Raw genomic sequence first — 18,146 nt, forward strand, 5'->3', positions numbered from 1 at the left:
GTAGCAATATTGTTGGACCGCCATTTGCCACAATGTGCTGTTCTGGAAGCGGCACAGGAAGATCTTTATATAAGCGGCTTCTCATGTTTGGCTTGGATAATTGACAACAATGTGTAATGTAAATGCCACCTTCTTCTTTGATAGTGTTCAGGTCCGGTTGTGGTCTGCCTTGAGTTTCCTTGTTAGTGAAGGAGTTGTAAATGGAACTGAACACCATGGAATTGTCAGTGAACAAGCCCACTGGCTACCTTAATGATGGAGAAAAATTAATTGGTAAAGCAACTAAAGATGGTTGGACCAAGGACTATTCCCTTGGAAACTCTCACAATGATGTTCATGGGCTATAATGATAGGCCACTACTGACAATCACAGTCACCTTCCTTTGTGGTAGCCACTGGCTGGTTTTCCCTTTGACTCCCATTGACATCAGTTTTGGTGGAATTGCTAGATGCCTTAAGGAAATGGTTAAAAATGTTCCAAATGTAGTCCTGTAAACTAACTGCCTTATTTCAGGTAAATTATCACAATGGCTCAACAAAGTACAGATTTTACTTTTTATCTTTCCATTAATTGCTTTTATAATAACCAGAATCTCTCTAGCAGATTGGACCAAGTATTAAATCCGATTTCAAGTATTTCTTGGTAGTACACTCAAAACTTAAAATGATGCAAAGTTTTTGCTAGGCGTATTTCAAATCTGGTTTAGTTCTGCCCACTTATTCGTTAACCTATTAATCACAACTGATTGTAGTGGTCAGTTATGACTTAGCAATTTTAATCTCTGTTTCTCTTTAAATAGGTACGTGAGTGGAAAAATGAAGGAAGTAAAACGTACATGTGTACTGGCAGGCCAGGCTGGCTGACTGTATCACTTCGGGTTGGCAAGTATAAAAAAACTCACAAAAACATCATGATCAACTTGATGGACATCCTGCAGGTGGACACCAAGCAGCAGGTATCAGTCAAATAACTTTGATTAAAAAGCTATACTTTTATTAAGCCTTTCTCAGTTGGAGTGTATTTCTTAAATTAGTCTTATGTTGATAAAAGTGGTACTATATGATTCGATCAGCAACAACCTTGCCGTTTAAAAAAAATGGTTTTAAAATTGAGTAAAATGCTTGCTTTGTTGCTATTTTGTATGTTGCATAACTGAGCAAACTGAAGCTGCATATAATCTTTTGTCATTTGTCCATGTTTCCTGGGCAGCTTGCCCATCAGTGGGGGAAAAAAATGTATTAGCAAACATTAAAGGTCTGGTGCTCAAGCACCATTATGCAGGATAAAAGCCAGTTTGGTAATGGCTTCAGTTTTTCCTCCCACTTCAGGGTTTCTGATCTGAACTTAATTGTAATGGAGAAGTGTGGGGTAGAAGTCAGGTGTTTCCTAATGGGCAAAGAGAGAAAGTTGAGGTCACCTTTAAAATGTCCTTGCATGTCTGCAGGCAGCCAGTTTAGGATGGCATTAGCAGAAGTCAGAGAACAGCTTAGCATATGTGGTACATTTCCTGGGAGGATTTTAAAGGGAAATAATTAGAGTAAATATTCATTTTAGAAACTGCAAAAGGGATGCAAATACATTGAAAATTGTGTAAAAGCAACATGAACTGCTGATACTGAACATTTAACACTCTCTATAGATCCTAAAATGGCACAGCAAATGATTTGTGGAACTGAATTATGGTTCTAAAATAGTTTTGAGCTTTTCTTTGTGTGAAGTGCTGACACTATATTAAAGAGGATAAGGGTATTTGAGAAGCTGACCTGCTCCAGTGGAGGCTATATTACAAAATTTGAACAAATTGAAAGCTGAAACCCCATCAGCCTTTGTGTTCTGTAATCTGTGATGTTCTCTGATCGCAGAGCTTTCAGCTGGAAAGAACGTTAGGCCTAATGGCCCATATCCTAATGTTTTAAAAGAGGTGCTCCAAAGATAGTGGATACATTCGTTTTGATAATCCAGAGATCCCTAGATTCTGGAATGGTCCCTGCTGATTGGAAGGAAGCAAATGTAACCCTGTTGTTCAAGAATTGAGGGAGAGAGAAAGGAAGGAACTGAGGCCAGTTAGTCTGACTTCAACGGTAGGAAAAAATTATGGAACTTAGAAAAATCACAATTTGATTAGGCAGATTTGATTCAGCTCACTTTTAGGAAAGAAAAATATTATTTGATAAATCTGCCTGAGTTTATTGAGGATGTAACCAGTAGGGTAAATGGGATAAAGTGGGTACCAGTGGGTGTATATTTGGATTTTCCAAAGGCATTCGTTAAAGGTGCCACACACAAGCTTATTACTCCAGATTATGGAGTTGGCCGGGGGTGGGTGTTAATATATTAGCTTGGATTGAGGAATGGTCAATGGACAGAGTAGAATTAAATGGGTAACTTTTAGCATGGCAAAGTGTAACTAGCGGAGTGACATAGGGATCAATGCTTGGGCCTCAGCTATTTACAAACTATATCAATGACTTAGATGAGAGGACCAAGTGTGATATATCCAAGTTTGTTGACGATACAAAGTTAGGTGTAATAATAGATCCCAAGAGGAGGATGTAAAGAGGCTGCAAAGGGATAGACTAGTTAAATGATTGGGCAAGAAGATGGCAGCTGGAGTATAATGTAGGGAAGTATGAAATTATCCACTCTATCAGGAGGAATGGCAAAGTAGTTTTTTTTAATGGTGTCAGACAAGTAAATGTTGGTATTCAAAAAGTTAACATGCAGGTATAGCAAGCAGTTAGTAAGTAAAACACTGTTTTTGGCCTTTACTGCAAAGGAATTGCAGTATAAGAGGCAGCAAGTTTTGCTCCAATTAGGTAGAGTTTTGTTGAGACCACACCTGGAGTACTGTGTACAGTTTTAGTCTCCTTACGTAAGGAAAGATATACTTACCTTAGTGGGGGTATAGCGATAGCCAGCAGCTTTTGTGCCTGAAGTTAGCTGTACTTATTGAAATTTGTAATGCAGTGCAAGGCCATTTTAATCTGTCTATTATCCTGGAAACTAACTCATTAACATTAATGCAAAATGTGCTCTGTTCCCCTAATGTAAGACGGTGCCTTGAGCCACTGTATGATAATAGTACGTAGGCATAGGGCATCAATGCAGTTTTCAAGAATGGAACTTGTGTTCAGATATTTCAGATATTGCACTGTCCCTGAAAGAGGGGTTAAAATGTCTGTCCAGACTTCCTGCTCGCTCGCGCTCTCTCTCTCTCTCTCTCTCTCTCTCTCTGAAAAGAGTAAGTTGCTACTGTTGGCGAGCTAGGTGTGAGATTCAAATGACCGTTTCCCTTTTTCTTTCCAAGGCATTAATTTAGGTATGGAATTACTATTGTAAATGAACTATTTTTTTGTTTTGCTTGTGAATGGTTTGAAAGAAAGGAAATGCTGTTTTAACTGATGGATCGGTTGCAGGTTGTTCGTGTAGAACCGTTGGTAAACATGGGTCAAGTGACGGCACTTCTGAATTCAATTGGCTGGACTCTTCCAGTGGTCCCAGAGTTGGATGATCTCACTGTGGGTGGGTAGTTTTCCTCTAACCAGAAGGTTATTTGTTTTATTTGTTCGTTAAGACAAAGTAATTTGCGCGATAATTGATAATGTTTATGAATTTGACACTCTGAAGTCTTTACTGTCCTGTTTTTGATTATGGATTTCAAGTACATTTTTTATTGAGGTCTGCTAATAGACAATCAGCTTACTTTTGTACTCTTGAAATTAATTGAAATTGCATGTGCAAAATGGGAGCCCAGTTATAGTTCTAATAGGGCAGGTTTGAGCACTGTCCAGTAATGGGATGGGATTACAACATCTTGTGCCTTTTTTCTTTACTTCCCACAAATTAAAGAAAGGCAATAATTAATGTTGGTATGTTGGTGATCTCAGGAAGACCTCTCACAGCTAGAGTTGAGTCTACAGCATATGTCACCTCTGGAGCTGTACACTATTAATGTAACTACTGTCTTGATCTGAAATATCAATGATCTCATCCCAAATACAGCTCGGATTGTCTGCCTTGATGCATAAACATTATACCAAGTGTAATTCAAATGTCTAGGAGCCATTTTGATCAAGCAGAACTATCTTCTGTCTGAAACCAGCAGGTGTAACATCCGGTATGATAGCAGAGATCAAGATGGAAGCTGTGAATAATGCTAGGGATACAAGGGAATGTGTCCATGCATGAAGCTGGTGCTGCAAGGGATTATGAATGAAGATACCAAAATGGGGAGGGAAAGGAAAGACCAGGGTTGAGGACCCCCAAGGATTCTTCACTGGGTCCCAGGGTGTACTCCTGCTGCTGCTGGCCCAAAAAAATTCCACATAAAATTTGAATTCAAATACTCACTTTGGTCCCGAGCCATTCTCCTGTCTAATACCAGGTTCTGCTGTTGTGTTAGCACACTGTGGACCTCCTGTCATTTTAAGTTACAGGGGTTACTGATGGACACCAATGATGTCATTGGTCTGGGATCTTTCCATGTAAAGTAGGCCACTAGCTGACTTGGACAGGTGCCCCTCCTTTGCCTGTTTTGAGAGTTATAAAGGTAGGGGATGGGAATGTAGATTAATTTCCACATCCTTACACCATCTTAACCCTGTTCACCCACATCATTTCCATTATGAAGGGGCAAGGTTAAAATAAATTCTAGGGTATATTTGAAACAGTTTTGGCTGTGGAAGAGGGGAACTTTAAAAATACCCTTTTTAGGAATGACTTAAAAAAATTAAACTTAACTGTTTTTGAGAGGGTTTACTTTGTAACCATGCAATCTCAAACTCAATGAGAGAGGCCACAGGATGTCAGCTAGTTATCTTCTCTTGCTTAGTTGAATGATAATGCATTACTGTTGCTGCTTTTTAAATTAAATTATTGCTATGCCTGTTGGATCCTTATGTCCAGCATATTCCATTCTTACAAAGTGTTTCTCAAATAAGGGTGGAATTGGTAGTGAAGTCCTTGTATTGCTAAAACAATAAGCACTGGTGCTTGATAACATTTCATAAATTGTCAGTGATCAAAAATAAGCATAAAGGAATTTATAGTTGCTTCAGGTGCCATTTTCCAGTTCCTATTCTTATGCAGCTACTCAACGTAGTTGACATGATTTGTGCAAATGGTCTTATTACTAATACAAAGTACCTCCTAATATTCATTAGATTGTGTACCTAAACAAGTGTCTGTTTTTAGGTGGCCTCATCATGGGAACTGGTATTGAGTCTTCGTCCCATATCTATGGACTATTCCAAAACATCTGTGTAGCTTATGAGTTGGTCCTAGCTGATGGCAGCCTGGTTAGATGTACAGAGGTATGAAGTAAATGGAGCATTGTTTAGTTTTATGTCCAGATATAACAATGTTTCTAGATTATTCATTCAAAATCTGTATTGATAGGAAGATATTGTAATGGGAAGATTTTGGGGCTCAATATTAGTGTGAAGCTTTTTCCATCCTTCTTATTCATTCTCTCCTGTTCACCATGTTCACCCTGTTCATCCCTGAGGATGTCTGTGCTAGGAATGGACTCTTTTTATTTTTCAATTGTTGCCCCTACTATCAAAATCATGCATTTCTAGATCTGGTTTAGGACACATTGGCATAAATGATGCATTCAAATGATAGTGTGGAAGCAATGTTAAACCAAGCCCCTTACTGTATTCCTGCGGTCCACATGGATTTTAAAGATCCTAAGGCACAATTCAAGGAGCAAGAAATCCTTCTGGTGTCCAGGGTAGCTTTCCTTTCTTAACCAAAAGTATAAGAACATGTGAAACAGGAGCAGGAGTAGGCCATTCAGCCCGTCGAGCCTGTTCCACCATTTAGTACGATCCTGGCTGAACTGATTGTGGCCTTAGCTCCACTTTCCTACCTGCCCCCATAGCCCCTGACTCCCTTGTCAATCAAAAATCTGTTTAACTCAACCTTGAATGTATTCAGTGACCCAACCTGCTCATTGGGAAGAGAATTCCAAAGACTAGCGACCCTCTGAGGGAGGAAATTCCTCTGATCTCTGTCTTAAATGGGAGAGCCTTACTTTTAAACTGTGCCCCCTAGTTCTAGATTCCACTAGAAGGGAGAACATCTTCCCAGCATCTACTCTATTAAACCCCCTCAGAATATTTGTTTCAATAAGATCATTTTTTATTCTTCAAAACTTCAAAGAATATAGGCCCAACCTGCTCAAGCCTTCCTCATAGGACAAATTCCTTCATCCCAGGAATCAATCTTGTGCACCTTCTCTGAACTGCTTCCAATGCAAGTATGTCCCTCCTTTAGTGAGCTGACCAAAGCTCTACATAGTAATCTAGGTGCTGTCACACCAATGCCTTGTACAGCTTTAGCAAGATTTCCCCACTTTTATACAGTACTTCATTCCCCTTTACAGTAAAGGCCAATATTCTGTTTGCCTTCCTCCTTACTTGCTGTACTTGTATGGTGACTTTTTGTGACTCATATACAAGGAGACCCAGGTCCCCTTGACTGCAGCATTCTACAGTCCCTACCCATTTAAGTAATACTCTGCTTTTCAATTGTTCCTGCCAAAGTGGACAACCTCAAATTTTCCCACATTACACTCCATCTGCCAAATTTTGTCCACTCACTTAACCTACCTATGTCCCTTTTGAAGACTCCCTTTGTAATAGTCAATGATCCCAAATGCTGTTTGTGTAATCTTTAATCATAGGAACATAGGACTTAGGAGCAGGAGCAGGCCATTCAGCCCTTTGCGCCTGCTCTGCCATTCAATAAGATCATGGCTGAACTGGTTGTGTTCTCAACTCCACTTTCTTGCCTGACAATAAATAATACTAAATAATTAAACATCAAATAACATAGCAATTTGACTCATCATGCCTGTGCCAGTTCTTTGAAAGAACTATCCAATTAATCATACACCCCTGCTCTTTCCCTACAGCCCTGTGGAATTTTTCACCTTTAAGTATTTATCCAATTTCCTTTTTGAAGATTGCTTTTGAACCTGCTTCAACTACTCTTTCAGAAAGTCTCTTTTTTTAAAGGTAACTAGCAAAAGAAAGGTGTCCTCTGGTTAGTGACCTTCCTGCCATTGGAAACAATTTCTCCTTATTTACTCCTATTGGAATCTTTTGTAACTTTGAACATCTCTACCAAATCTCCCCTTAGCCTTCTCTGCAGTAAGGAGAGCAGCTCCAGATTTTCTAGACTCCACACAACTGAAACTCTTCATCACTGGTAGCATTCTAGTAGACTTCCTCTGCACCATTTCTTAGGCCTGGCCATCCATTCTAAAGTGTGATGCCCATTTGGCCACATGACCTGTTGATCTGTCTTATCCTGCCGTTCCAATACTCTCACGCATGTGGCACTCGGAGTAATCCAGGTTTACTACCTTTTGAGATCCTGCTTGTTAACTTCTCCTCAGCTTCTGAAACTCTGACTGCAGGACCTTGACTCTTTGCCTTCTGATATCGTTGGCTCCTGAGCAGACTACGACTTCCAGCTGTTTGCACTGCTTTACTGGAATTGTTGTGTTTTCAATTATGCAATTATCGTAGCTCAAAATAATGAGAGAGATGGATTAAGAAATGGAGGGATATGGGGAGTGGGGAGGAAGTTAGAGTTGAGCGGAAGATCAGCTGTGATTGCATTGAGCGATGGAGCAGGTTTGAGGGGCTGCATGCTCCACTCCCCCTATTCCTTAATTCATTGAATGTGAGGCGATTTGGATATTTTGGGGCATAAGTAGCTATCTAAATGCAAATTTGTCTCTAATATGCTATCAGTATTTTTTAATGTTTGTTACAGTTTTGTGCTTTTTTGAACCATAGCGCATTACAGGTTACATGATACTGGCACTAACTCTTCCATCGTTATGGACTTAATCTTCAAGAGCCCCAACATCAGGCATACTTCTGGTATCCCTGAGACTACTGGCTGTTGAGTTACAGGCAATCTTTTACTGCCCTTGTACTAGGCACTGCATTTAGTGAGGTTAAGCCTATCAATAGAGAATGAGATGGCATTTTAACTCTCGCCACTTCTGAATTTTCACCTTACACTGCTCCCTGAACCCAGGAATTTGGGGAGGTTAAATATTTACCAAAATTATTTAAATAGGATAGATTGTGGAACGCTTTTAGTTTGAGTCAGCCTCCGAGATATGTTGCAAAATGAGTTTGCCTATCCTTTTGAAAGGGCCTCCCACCACTCTACTAAAATAATTCTTTTTCTCTCTTGTTCTCAGAAAGAGAATCCAGACTTATTTTATGCTGTGCCTTGGTCATGTGGTACTCTGGGATTTCTTGTTGCTGCAGAGATCAAGATCATCCCTGCCAAGAAGTATGTGCGCCTACAGTACCAGCCAGTGCAGGGATTGACGAAGATCTGTGAAACATTCAATAGGGAATCCCAAAATAAAGAAAATCATTTTGTGGAGGGCCTTGTGTATTCACTGGATGAGGCTGTGATAATGACTGGAGTCTTGACTGATGTGGCTGAACCAGATAAGGTAAATTAGAGTAACAGAGGAATTAGGAAAGATGACTACACAATCCATCCAGCTCATGGATTTGTTTAGATTAATGTATCATTCAAGCTGTGAATATTTTCATATCCCTATTTTATCCCCTCACTCCACATTAAAACAACAGTTAATCCATGAACCAATATAAGGCGTATTTCTAATGGTGTTTACTTAACAGTTTTTGATCCTTTCCTCCAAATATTTGAACACTGCATTGACGATATCAATTTAGCATTTTGATTATCTCCAATGCCTTTACTCTGCCAATTTCAGTGGGAATGCCTTTGCTTGGTTCCTCCCATACCTAATAGTTTCTTTTCTTATCCTGGCAGTAAAACTTTCTGAAATCCCCCAAGGAACTATCCTTTGCCACCTTCTCTTGTGCATCTATATGCTGACTCTTGGCAATGTCATCTGAAGAATTCGTCAGCTTCCATGTGTGTGCTGCCAAAACCCATTTTTATTCTTCCACTGTCTCTGTGCTACCATTCTGCTTGTCCAGTATCAGGTCTTGGATGGGCAATGATTTCCTTCAGTTAAAACCAGCACCTTCACTCCAGCCACAAATTCCGTAGTTTCCCCATTGGTTCCATCCTTTCCCTGGTTCGGGTTGAAACAGACTATTTAACCCAGAGCTGAGATTTCAATCCTGTACCCTCCAATCGCAAAGACTGTCTATGCCCACCTCTGTAATACTTCTTGTCTCCGCTCCTGCCTCCTCTGCTACTGAAACTCATGCCTTTATCATCTCCAGATTTGACTTTTCTAATGCTTTTCTGGTTGGCCTTGTATCTTTCATGCTTTGTAAACTTCAGTTCGTTTAAAACAATATTCTAATCCACACCCAACCATCATCCTGTCCTTGCTGACCTTGATTGCCAGTCCACCAGTGTCTCCATGTTAAAATTCTAATCCTAATATCACTAACCCCCCGTGAAACTGCCCCAAAGAACTCCATTCCTCTAATTCTGGCCTGTTGTGCAAACCCCTCTCCCTTCACCCCACCGTTGTCGGCTATACCTTTGGCCAAAACCTCTCCGCATCTTTACTTTGCTGCCTTCCTTAACACTTGATCCTCTGACCAAGCTTTTGGTTACCCTGACGAATATCCCCCTTTTTTTGGTTTGGTGCCCATTTTTGTCGGATTAGAGTTCTGTGAAGCACCTTGGAATATTTCTGCTCATTAAAAACCCTGCATAAAATGCAAGTTACTTAGTTTACTGTTTTAATTAATTTTGAATGAATGATGATCACTTGGCAAAAGAAACCGCGAGCACCCAACGAGGGCTGATTAGCCCAGTTTCTATTAGTGAAGCTAAACTATTGCTGTTTCTGTTTGAACTTTTTTAAAATGACGCATTATATGTTCTTTTAGGTAAATAGAATTGGCTATTATTACAAACCATGGTTCTTTAAGCATGTGGAAAAGTACCTGCAAGGGAGCCACAGTGCAGTGGAATATATCCCTTTGAGGCACTACTATCACCGCCACACTCGCAGTATCTTCTGGGAACTTCAGGTATGGATGAATTGCTTCCAGGCTTGCAGGTCTTTGTTGTTCCTGCCCTAGCTGTAGTTTGCCAGGATTGCAGAGAAATGTATACTTTATAGCCAGCTTAATTTTCTGTGAAATTGATTTCTGTGGATTTACTGAGCTAGAATGCTAGAAGATTAAATTTATTTTGATGGCTTATTTCTGTATACATCGCAGCTAGGATTGACATGAAGGTCACAAGTGTTTCAGTTCCTCTAGCTTCACAAGATGGCTAGAAAAATAAACTCCCTGCAGTTGAGCAAGATTTTGCATTCCACTTAAATGTAGCACAAAGGCATTTTGTTAGGTGGAATGGATTTAGCCCTTCCCTCCATGAACACATTCCATTTTGTGTGTTTCAAAGCAGGGGTCTTGGATCTTGATCCCTTCTCAAATAATGTTTTATGTAACATTCCTCTGTATTTTCTTAACCTAAATGTTGCCATTTTGTTCATTATTTCACAGCCATAATTTTTTAAAAGCTAACCGTTCATGATCCAAATGGCATACAGTTTAAATTCCAAATTTTCTTTTAAAAATGTCAAGGATTATTCTTAATTTATACAGCCTTTTGTGAATACTAATAGTCCAATTCCATGTGTAATTCGCTCGTTTTTGTGTGTGAGGAATGGGTTATAGCTTAGTTAAAGGATTCATTTGACTTTCTTGAAAGCAAAAACACTGATTTATGGTTATTTCAACCCTTATGTTAGCCATTATATCATTTAAATTTATGCCATTCACACACGATTCAACAAATTATATAATTGGCAAATTCCAAGTGATATTGATAACAGACCACTGGAAAGTAATTGTAAGCATGTGTTCTTAATTGGAAGTTTTACTTTGTTAGCCGCATTATACATTGTTATCAACCACCACTCGGAAAGGAAAAGGAAGGGGAAGGAAGACCATGAACAAAATTGTATACAACCTCAAACTACTAGGCTTGAATTTTACCTTTAGCAAGCATGCGTGTTTGGCGGGCCCGAGAGCTGTTGGGAAATGAGGCCCCTGACCGCGATTGGCAGCCAACCGTGATTTCACACTGGCTGGCCAATTAACGGTCAGCCAAATAACAGCCAGCCAGCGTGAAACACGTGCTGAAAAGCTCGGCGCTGCTGGGGTTGGGGGTGGGGTTGGTGGTGGTGGTGCGAAGAGGGAGAGCGATGACATTTCCGCAGGCACTGGTGAGCGCTGCAAGAAAGCTCCCTGAAGGCAGACAGCTGCCTCAGGGAGCTTCCGATTTTCAAATGACAAAATAAAGTTTAAAAAAAGCTGCAAAAAAATGTCCATGTGTCACAGTCAATCACCTGGAAATAGAGCTGATAAAAATGCTGTTCACAGATATTTACTTTTATTTTGTTTCGTAACGGAAATTTCACCCCGTCCTTGGATGAAGTTTGATGAGAAATGCAAAGGCTGCCTGGCTGATTTGCCTGTCCGCCAACCATAAGATTGGTCAGGCCACGGAAATTCGGGGACAATTGTGCCGCTAATGGGCTTAATTGTCGGCGGGTGCACTTCTGATTTTTGCAAATGCCTGCCAAGCGAAATATCGCACAAGCACGAGATGATGTTGGGACATTCAACCGATGTCTTCTCGCGCGATTTTACACCCGATTTGGCCGGGTGCGCGCCTGCCCGCGGGACACAAAATTCAGCCCCTAGTTTCAAAAGCATTATCTGGCTCTCCTGCCAGTATTATTCTTTTGAAATTAGATTCTGACCATAACTGTTGCCATTCTCTTATTGAAGTTAACTAAGCTGTTTAAAGTCATCCTGAAAGTCAGCGTAACGATTAAATTCCCAGGTTTATAATCTTGTGTATTACTAGTCAGTATGTTCTGCTTAAACCATACCCAATTCTACTTGCAACCTCTGAGGAAAGTGTGAGTGCCTGATCCTATTAGCCTTAAAATTCTGAACATGAATGATGATGGGCATGTTGTAAAATATAAAGATGCCCAATAAATTGTTCTACATTCGGTTTATTGTGACAACATGAAATCTACATAGTTTTCAAAATCCATAGTTTTCTTAGTTTGCAATGCATTGCAAACTACCTTCTTAATGAAGAAAAATAAGTTGTTGGAAATGGCCAATTTGTGTGTAGACACTTTGATGGAACTTTGTTCCTTCAAACAAAGGATTTGCATCCAAAATGGTAACCTGTCATCTCTTGTCAGTTGCTAATGATCCTGCTATGTATTTTCAGCATTTTTATGCTTTTCAGATTTCTAGCATTTGCTTTTTTTTAACCTATCTTAATGCATAAAGTGCATGGAGTAAGATTAATGTGAAAGGCCTTATATAAATTGTTTCAATGAGAACATCTATGTCCTTGTGTCTATATATTATTAAATTCCAAGGGCATTCATTTGTGTAAAACTTGATAAATGCAGTAAAGTTTCAAACATATTTGTATGTCAGGAGAGATTTGTATACAATTATAATTTATAGGGCGTTTACTGAAGATGCAAAAGGAATAACTTTGTCACCAGATTATATTGTAAACTAACACATAACTGTTATAAAGGTGTGTAATTTTTTTTATCCCCTCTTACATTTAAGGATATCATTCCATTTGGCAATAACCCACTCTTCCGATTTATCTTCGGTTGGATGGTCCCTCCCAAGATTTCATTGCTAAAGCTAACGCAAGGAGAAACAATTCGTAAGCTATATGAGCAGCACCATGTGGTCCAAGACATGTTGGTCCCAATGAAGAGCCTGGAGAAGTTGATTGTCTTCCTGCACAGTGAGATCAAAGTATGGGAACTGGTGGGATGAGTTTGTGCTGCACTTAAGTTGGACCAAGTAGCTTGTAATGATCATCCTGCTTCTTTAAAGTTGTTAATACTTTTGTTTAACATTTCTCTTTTTAAGGAAGCAGAGATAAATGGAATCAATAGTCATTTCTTTTCATTTGTTCATGGGATGTAACCATCACTGGCAAGGCCAACATTGCCCATCCCTAATTGCCCTTGAGAAGGTAGCAGTGAGCAGCCTTGTTGAACTGCTGCATTCCTTGTGATATAGGTATACCTACAGTGCTATTAGGCAGGAATTATACCTAGTGACAGTGAAGGAATGGTGATTATAGCTCCAAGTCAGGTGGCCTGCACCTTTTGGCAGAAGAGATTGCAGGCTTGGACATTGGTGTTGAAGGAGCTTTGGTGAGCTGCTGCAGTGCATCGTGTAGATAATACACAGTGCTGTCACTGTGTGCCAGTAGTGGACAGAGAGAATGTGTAAGTGATAAATGGATGTCAATCAAGTGGGCTGCTTTGTCCTGGATGGTGTTCAGCTTCTTAAGTGTTGTTGGAGCTGCACTCCTCCAGGCAGGTGGAGAGCATTCCATCACACTCCTGACTTGTGCATTGTCGATGGTGGACAGGCTTTGGGAGTCAGGATGTGATCTACTTGTCACAGAATTCCCAGCCTCTGACCTGCTTTTGTAGCCCAGAATTTATATGACTGGCCTAATTAGGTTTCTGGTCAATCGTCATTCCCCCTGAAGATGGTGATGGTAGGGAATTTGGTGTTGGTAATGTCATTAAATGTCATGCGAGGTGATGAAAATTCATTGTAGTAAACATTATTGAACAAATTTCAATATTTTGCATCTCATCACTGATACTTCAATGTTCTTAACACAACCTGTCCAGAGCTGTCTGTTTGTTTTTCACTGTTACATCCCAACAGATATAGTTATAGTGGGACATAACAGCAGAGAAAAACCCAACTTAATTCTGAGCTTAGTTAGACTAGACAGCTGCTGGGTGACTGAAACATGCTGTACAATAATTTGAAGTGAGAGCTATGTATAGCGTTGTCTTTGTGTCTGTGCTCTCATTGGTACATCTTGAAGTAAATTAACTGCTTTATGTAACAAACTTCCACAGAGTTTTAAAGATTTGGCTGAGTAGCCTGTTATAAAAATGCAATAAATAAATAAAGTAATTAATTAAAATCTACCATTAGATAATTGGGATACCCTTACCATATTTTGTGAGCCAGTGACGTAGCACAACATTGGGTGGTAACTTGACCATTGGGGAAGCTATTTTATATATTTTTTTTTCAACACTCATATTTTGTATTTTATTTTTCTTTGTTGATTTCTGCAGGTTTACCCTCTTTGGCTGTGCCCCTTTACCCTACCGAGCCTGCCAGGTATGGTTCATCCGAAGGGTGATGAGGCTGAACTCTATGCAGATGTTGGGGCTTATGGAGAACCCAGAGCCAAGCAGTTTGAAGCTAAGGCATCAACACGACAGCTGGAGCAATTTTTACGCAATTCGCACAGGTGAGTCATGCCACAGCACGGTACACTTAGACAAACTGGAGAAAAATAAATTTAGTGGGTGTACATGTGCCTTCACCTGACTGCCATTTCTTTTACTGGAGTTTTTGTGTTCAGGTTCTTGGCATCAGTAAACCACATTGAGCTTTGTATTTTGAAACAACCCAAGTGACAATCTGCTTTGCACAGAAGTTATGAGCCTAGCAATTGGATCATGCTGTTCCCGTTTTTCAGGCATAAAATGTGCATCTAAGGCTCCTGTCCTGGAACTATGTTGCCTGCCATATGGGATTGAACTCTCCATAGCCTTCTAGGGCATGTACTGGAATTATTCAAGAAGCTCATTCATATAATAACATAAGAGCTCTATGCTGGTTGTAGGACTTTTTAGTGAAATTAGTTTGCCCCAGTGATGAATCCACCCAGCCACCTGTGGCAAAGCAGAACCCTGCAGGAGTGCTATTTAAAGAGCTTGTCCTCTCCATATAGGTTAGTTTTTGGATTGCCCTTTTATGCTGCTAATCAGCCTGTGCGCCTTTTAATGGCTATGTTTATGTCCACAAATGAATTGAGTTCTGGTAACTTTTTACTGGGGCTGGAATGCTTTTGTCTGCTTTGGAAGGAGCTTATTCCACTCGTGGTTTGCCTTTGGGGACTTGGGGTGGGCACAGCAAGAGGGCAGGAGAGAAGGAGGGGAGCTGGGAGAAGAGAGCCTTGGAAGCCACTGTGCAGGAGGCCATACCACATTGCCTCTATCATTTATGTCCATCAGTTTTGTGCAGGCACTCAAAGTCAGCATCTGATAAGTGCATCTTCTGAATGCTGCCCTCGTCTTCTTGCTCTGGCATGGGGCCTCAATGTTTTTAACTTTGAATTTAAATAGAGGGACGTGGGTTACCTTTTAGTGTGAATGGGGAACAGAGACATTTGAGTGATTGCTAAAAGCAGCTGCATTTGTCCCCTTGAATGAGATGGGTGAGAAAGGAAAAGGAGACTAAGGTTTGAAGAAACGCTGCAGGTTGCCTCCTCTGACATTGCCATTCACCGCTCCCATGACTTGACTCTTGCCTGTGATGTATGGAACATCATCTTCAAAGTGGGGTGAAAAGTGTGCAGGCAGATTATTCTCTGGCTGCCATCTGCTACATCATGTGTGTGATTTTTGTCCTGTAAAAAGTGCATGTCAGTGCTAGCCATGTAAGCTGCTTTGAGCATATGGCCATCGTGGCTGAATAGTGCTGTTGTATAAGGATGTGAGGGTTGAAATTGTGCGATTAGTTTGTACTGAGTGTGAGAAGGCGGAGGTGGGGTTAAGTGTGCTGCAATTATTGCAGGAGAGTGAGGGTAGCAGAAGGTAGGCATCCAAGATGCCAGGTTTGTGAAATGGAACTTACATCACTCTTCAACTACAATGAAGGAAATGCTGTACCGAATACTAGTCAGACCACACCTTGAGTACCTTTATACTCCTAAAAACATTACCCTCCTTTAGGAAATTCAACGCCAGGCAGCTTGTTTTGTTACAAACAATTGCTTGCAAGATACCAGTGTCTCCCATGTCACTAGGCTGGCATAGTCTCCAGAACCAGAGAAAGGCCCACAGGTCTTCATGCCTGTATAAAATTTTGAATGGACAATAAATATTTCTGAGCAGTACATCAAGCCCAAAAGTGATTGAGCTCCAACTGCACACACTCCAATATGCTTCCTTTGCTAATTTCTTTTTCCCAAGAACAATTAAAGACTGGAGCAACCTCCCACAAACCTTCATCTCCATGTCCTCTATAGACTCGATGAAGGAAAATGTGTTGAATTTTTTTTTAATTAATGTGACCGCACATTGTGCACCTCCTGTGAAAATTCCTTAGTGGAAGTCTACAGGGGGTAACATTACCTAGTACTAAGGAGATGCATGTTGAATAGTATGGCTGCAGGTACGAGGGGAGAGAATTATTGAAGTACGATTTTTACCTTGCCAACTATGTAATGCGTTCAGTATTGTAGACATGTCCTGGGTACTTAGCGACTTTCATTGACCTCCATGACTATCTCTAATGATGGTGTTGTTGAAGGCGTGAGGGTGACTCACTGCTCTCTAGGTGGTGGGAGGGGAAGCAGGATCTCCTGCTTCCTGTCCATGACCTGGGCCAGGGTGAGCGAAGCAGAATCTGAGAAACTGGGGGTTCCAGTGTTTCCCACTTAGCCAGAATGCACCTCTCCTTTAAAGGTGTGGATTGCCTTTAAATGGTGGTAGATGTGTGACTTCTGTGTTGCTCCTTCCTTTTCTCCTCCCGACACACACCAATTCCCTCCCCCACCCCCCCCTCCCCCCAAATCCCCCAAATGGCCAAACATGCTCATAGCCAGTGAGCAGCATTGGTAACAATGGCTGAACATCTGACCACATGATCAGTCAAGTTCAGGCCTGCCCTATTCCCTGAGTGCCTGTTTTCTAGCCCACTATTGTTACTTATTGTGGTACACTTCAAGTGACATTGGCTATCCTCTGCCATCTCCCAGGGACTCTGATTCATTTGATGCTTGGTGGTGAGTGTTGACAAACCAGTTGACCACAGAGTGGCATCTTAGTCAAGCCTGTCCTTGCGCTCACCATATATAAGCACAGTTTATAGCTGGGATTGACTGGATAGCACTGACTTTGCTCCTCTTGTTTTTTGATGGCCAGAATGAACACTAATTCAGGTTTGGTATCTCTGATTTTACATTTAGTATTGTGACAGTTTTGCTGCTAGTGTTACCTTAGCCTTGCCTTACCTAAGGGACAGATCATACAGAGATGCCAGTTTCTGCACATGCACAGTACACATCTGGTAAATCATGATCAGGAAATTCACTCAAGAATACACACCTTTAAAGCCATTTTAAAAGATTAAATGGTATCTTGTCTTTTCTGTTAGTTTTCAGATGTTGTACGCTGATTGCTATCTGACCCGAGAAGAATTCTGGGAGATGTTTGATGGGTCTCTGTACCACAAGTTGCGAGAGCAGCTGAACTCCAAAGATGCATTCCCTGAGGTTTATGATAAGATCTGCAAGGCAGCGAGACACTGAGCATCTCAGGGAAGAAGCTGGGTGTAGCTTTCATTAGCCGATTTCTGTTTTCACCCATAGGTTGCAGTTCATATCACAAATACTTAAAGTTGGCTTCAGGATGTTTTTCTAACCCAAAGAATTTTGCTATTTTTATCATGAATACTTTTTTTGTGTGTATCTTTTTCTTCTCTCCCCTCTTCACCATTTTCCTATCTCTTTTAAAGCAGTGAATCATGTTGACGTTTAGTTCTGTGATGATCCTATGGCACACCACTAAAATAGCAGGGCGAATAAATCTTGATAAGCTGTTTAATGTGAAAAGCATCACATCCTTCACTGTTGGCCACTAATAGTTAAATCAGATAATGAACTTCTTAGCCTAATAATGGCAAGGTCAAATGTAGAATTCTTAGCTGTATTACAGACGGCTAGTAAAACAGTAATGAATGCAGTCATAGATTTTAATTTTATGGTCCAGCATATGTTATTCTTACCAACTGAGCCATAAGGGGAACAGCTAAATCTCTCGTAATTTAACATATTTCTTGTAATTGTGCCTGTTTTGTTCATCTGTGTAATAAATTTGTTTTTCATTGCACATTTATGCAAAGCTGTAGATAAATCCTAACCCTCATATAACGTGCTACATTCAAAGTTGCTATTTATTGCTGACAAAAAGAGACATGCTGCCGAAGCTTTTCATCTTGTACTCATCAGGACAGATGCAAGAATGTTAAATTTC

The 18,146-nt window shown here is 40.5% G+C and overlaps 1 protein-coding gene across 1 annotated transcript in view; it reads left to right on the forward strand.

The window, feature by feature from the left end:
* Positions 1 to 18,000, forward strand: part of dhcr24 (24-dehydrocholesterol reductase) — a 28,624-nt gene extending 10,624 nt beyond the window's left edge. Inside the window, exons 2-9 of the mRNA XM_041208431.1 lie at positions 801 to 956; positions 3,418 to 3,523; positions 5,195 to 5,313; positions 8,229 to 8,492; positions 9,883 to 10,026; positions 12,616 to 12,813; positions 14,175 to 14,353; positions 17,269 to 18,000. Coding sequence (XP_041064365.1) covers positions 801 to 956; positions 3,418 to 3,523; positions 5,195 to 5,313; positions 8,229 to 8,492; positions 9,883 to 10,026; positions 12,616 to 12,813; positions 14,175 to 14,353; positions 17,269 to 17,422 — 1,320 coding nt within the window. The 3' untranslated portion in view covers positions 17,423 to 18,000. The remainder of the gene's footprint in view (positions 1 to 800; positions 957 to 3,417; positions 3,524 to 5,194; positions 5,314 to 8,228; positions 8,493 to 9,882; positions 10,027 to 12,615; positions 12,814 to 14,174; positions 14,354 to 17,268) is intronic.
* The last annotated feature ends 146 nt before the right edge of the window (positions 18,001 to 18,146 follow it).

The sequence above is a fragment of the Carcharodon carcharias genome, chromosome 16 (genome assembly GCF_017639515.1).
Source record: "Carcharodon carcharias isolate sCarCar2 chromosome 16, sCarCar2.pri, whole genome shotgun sequence".
NCBI lineage: Eukaryota > Metazoa > Chordata > Chondrichthyes > Lamniformes > Lamnidae > Carcharodon > Carcharodon carcharias.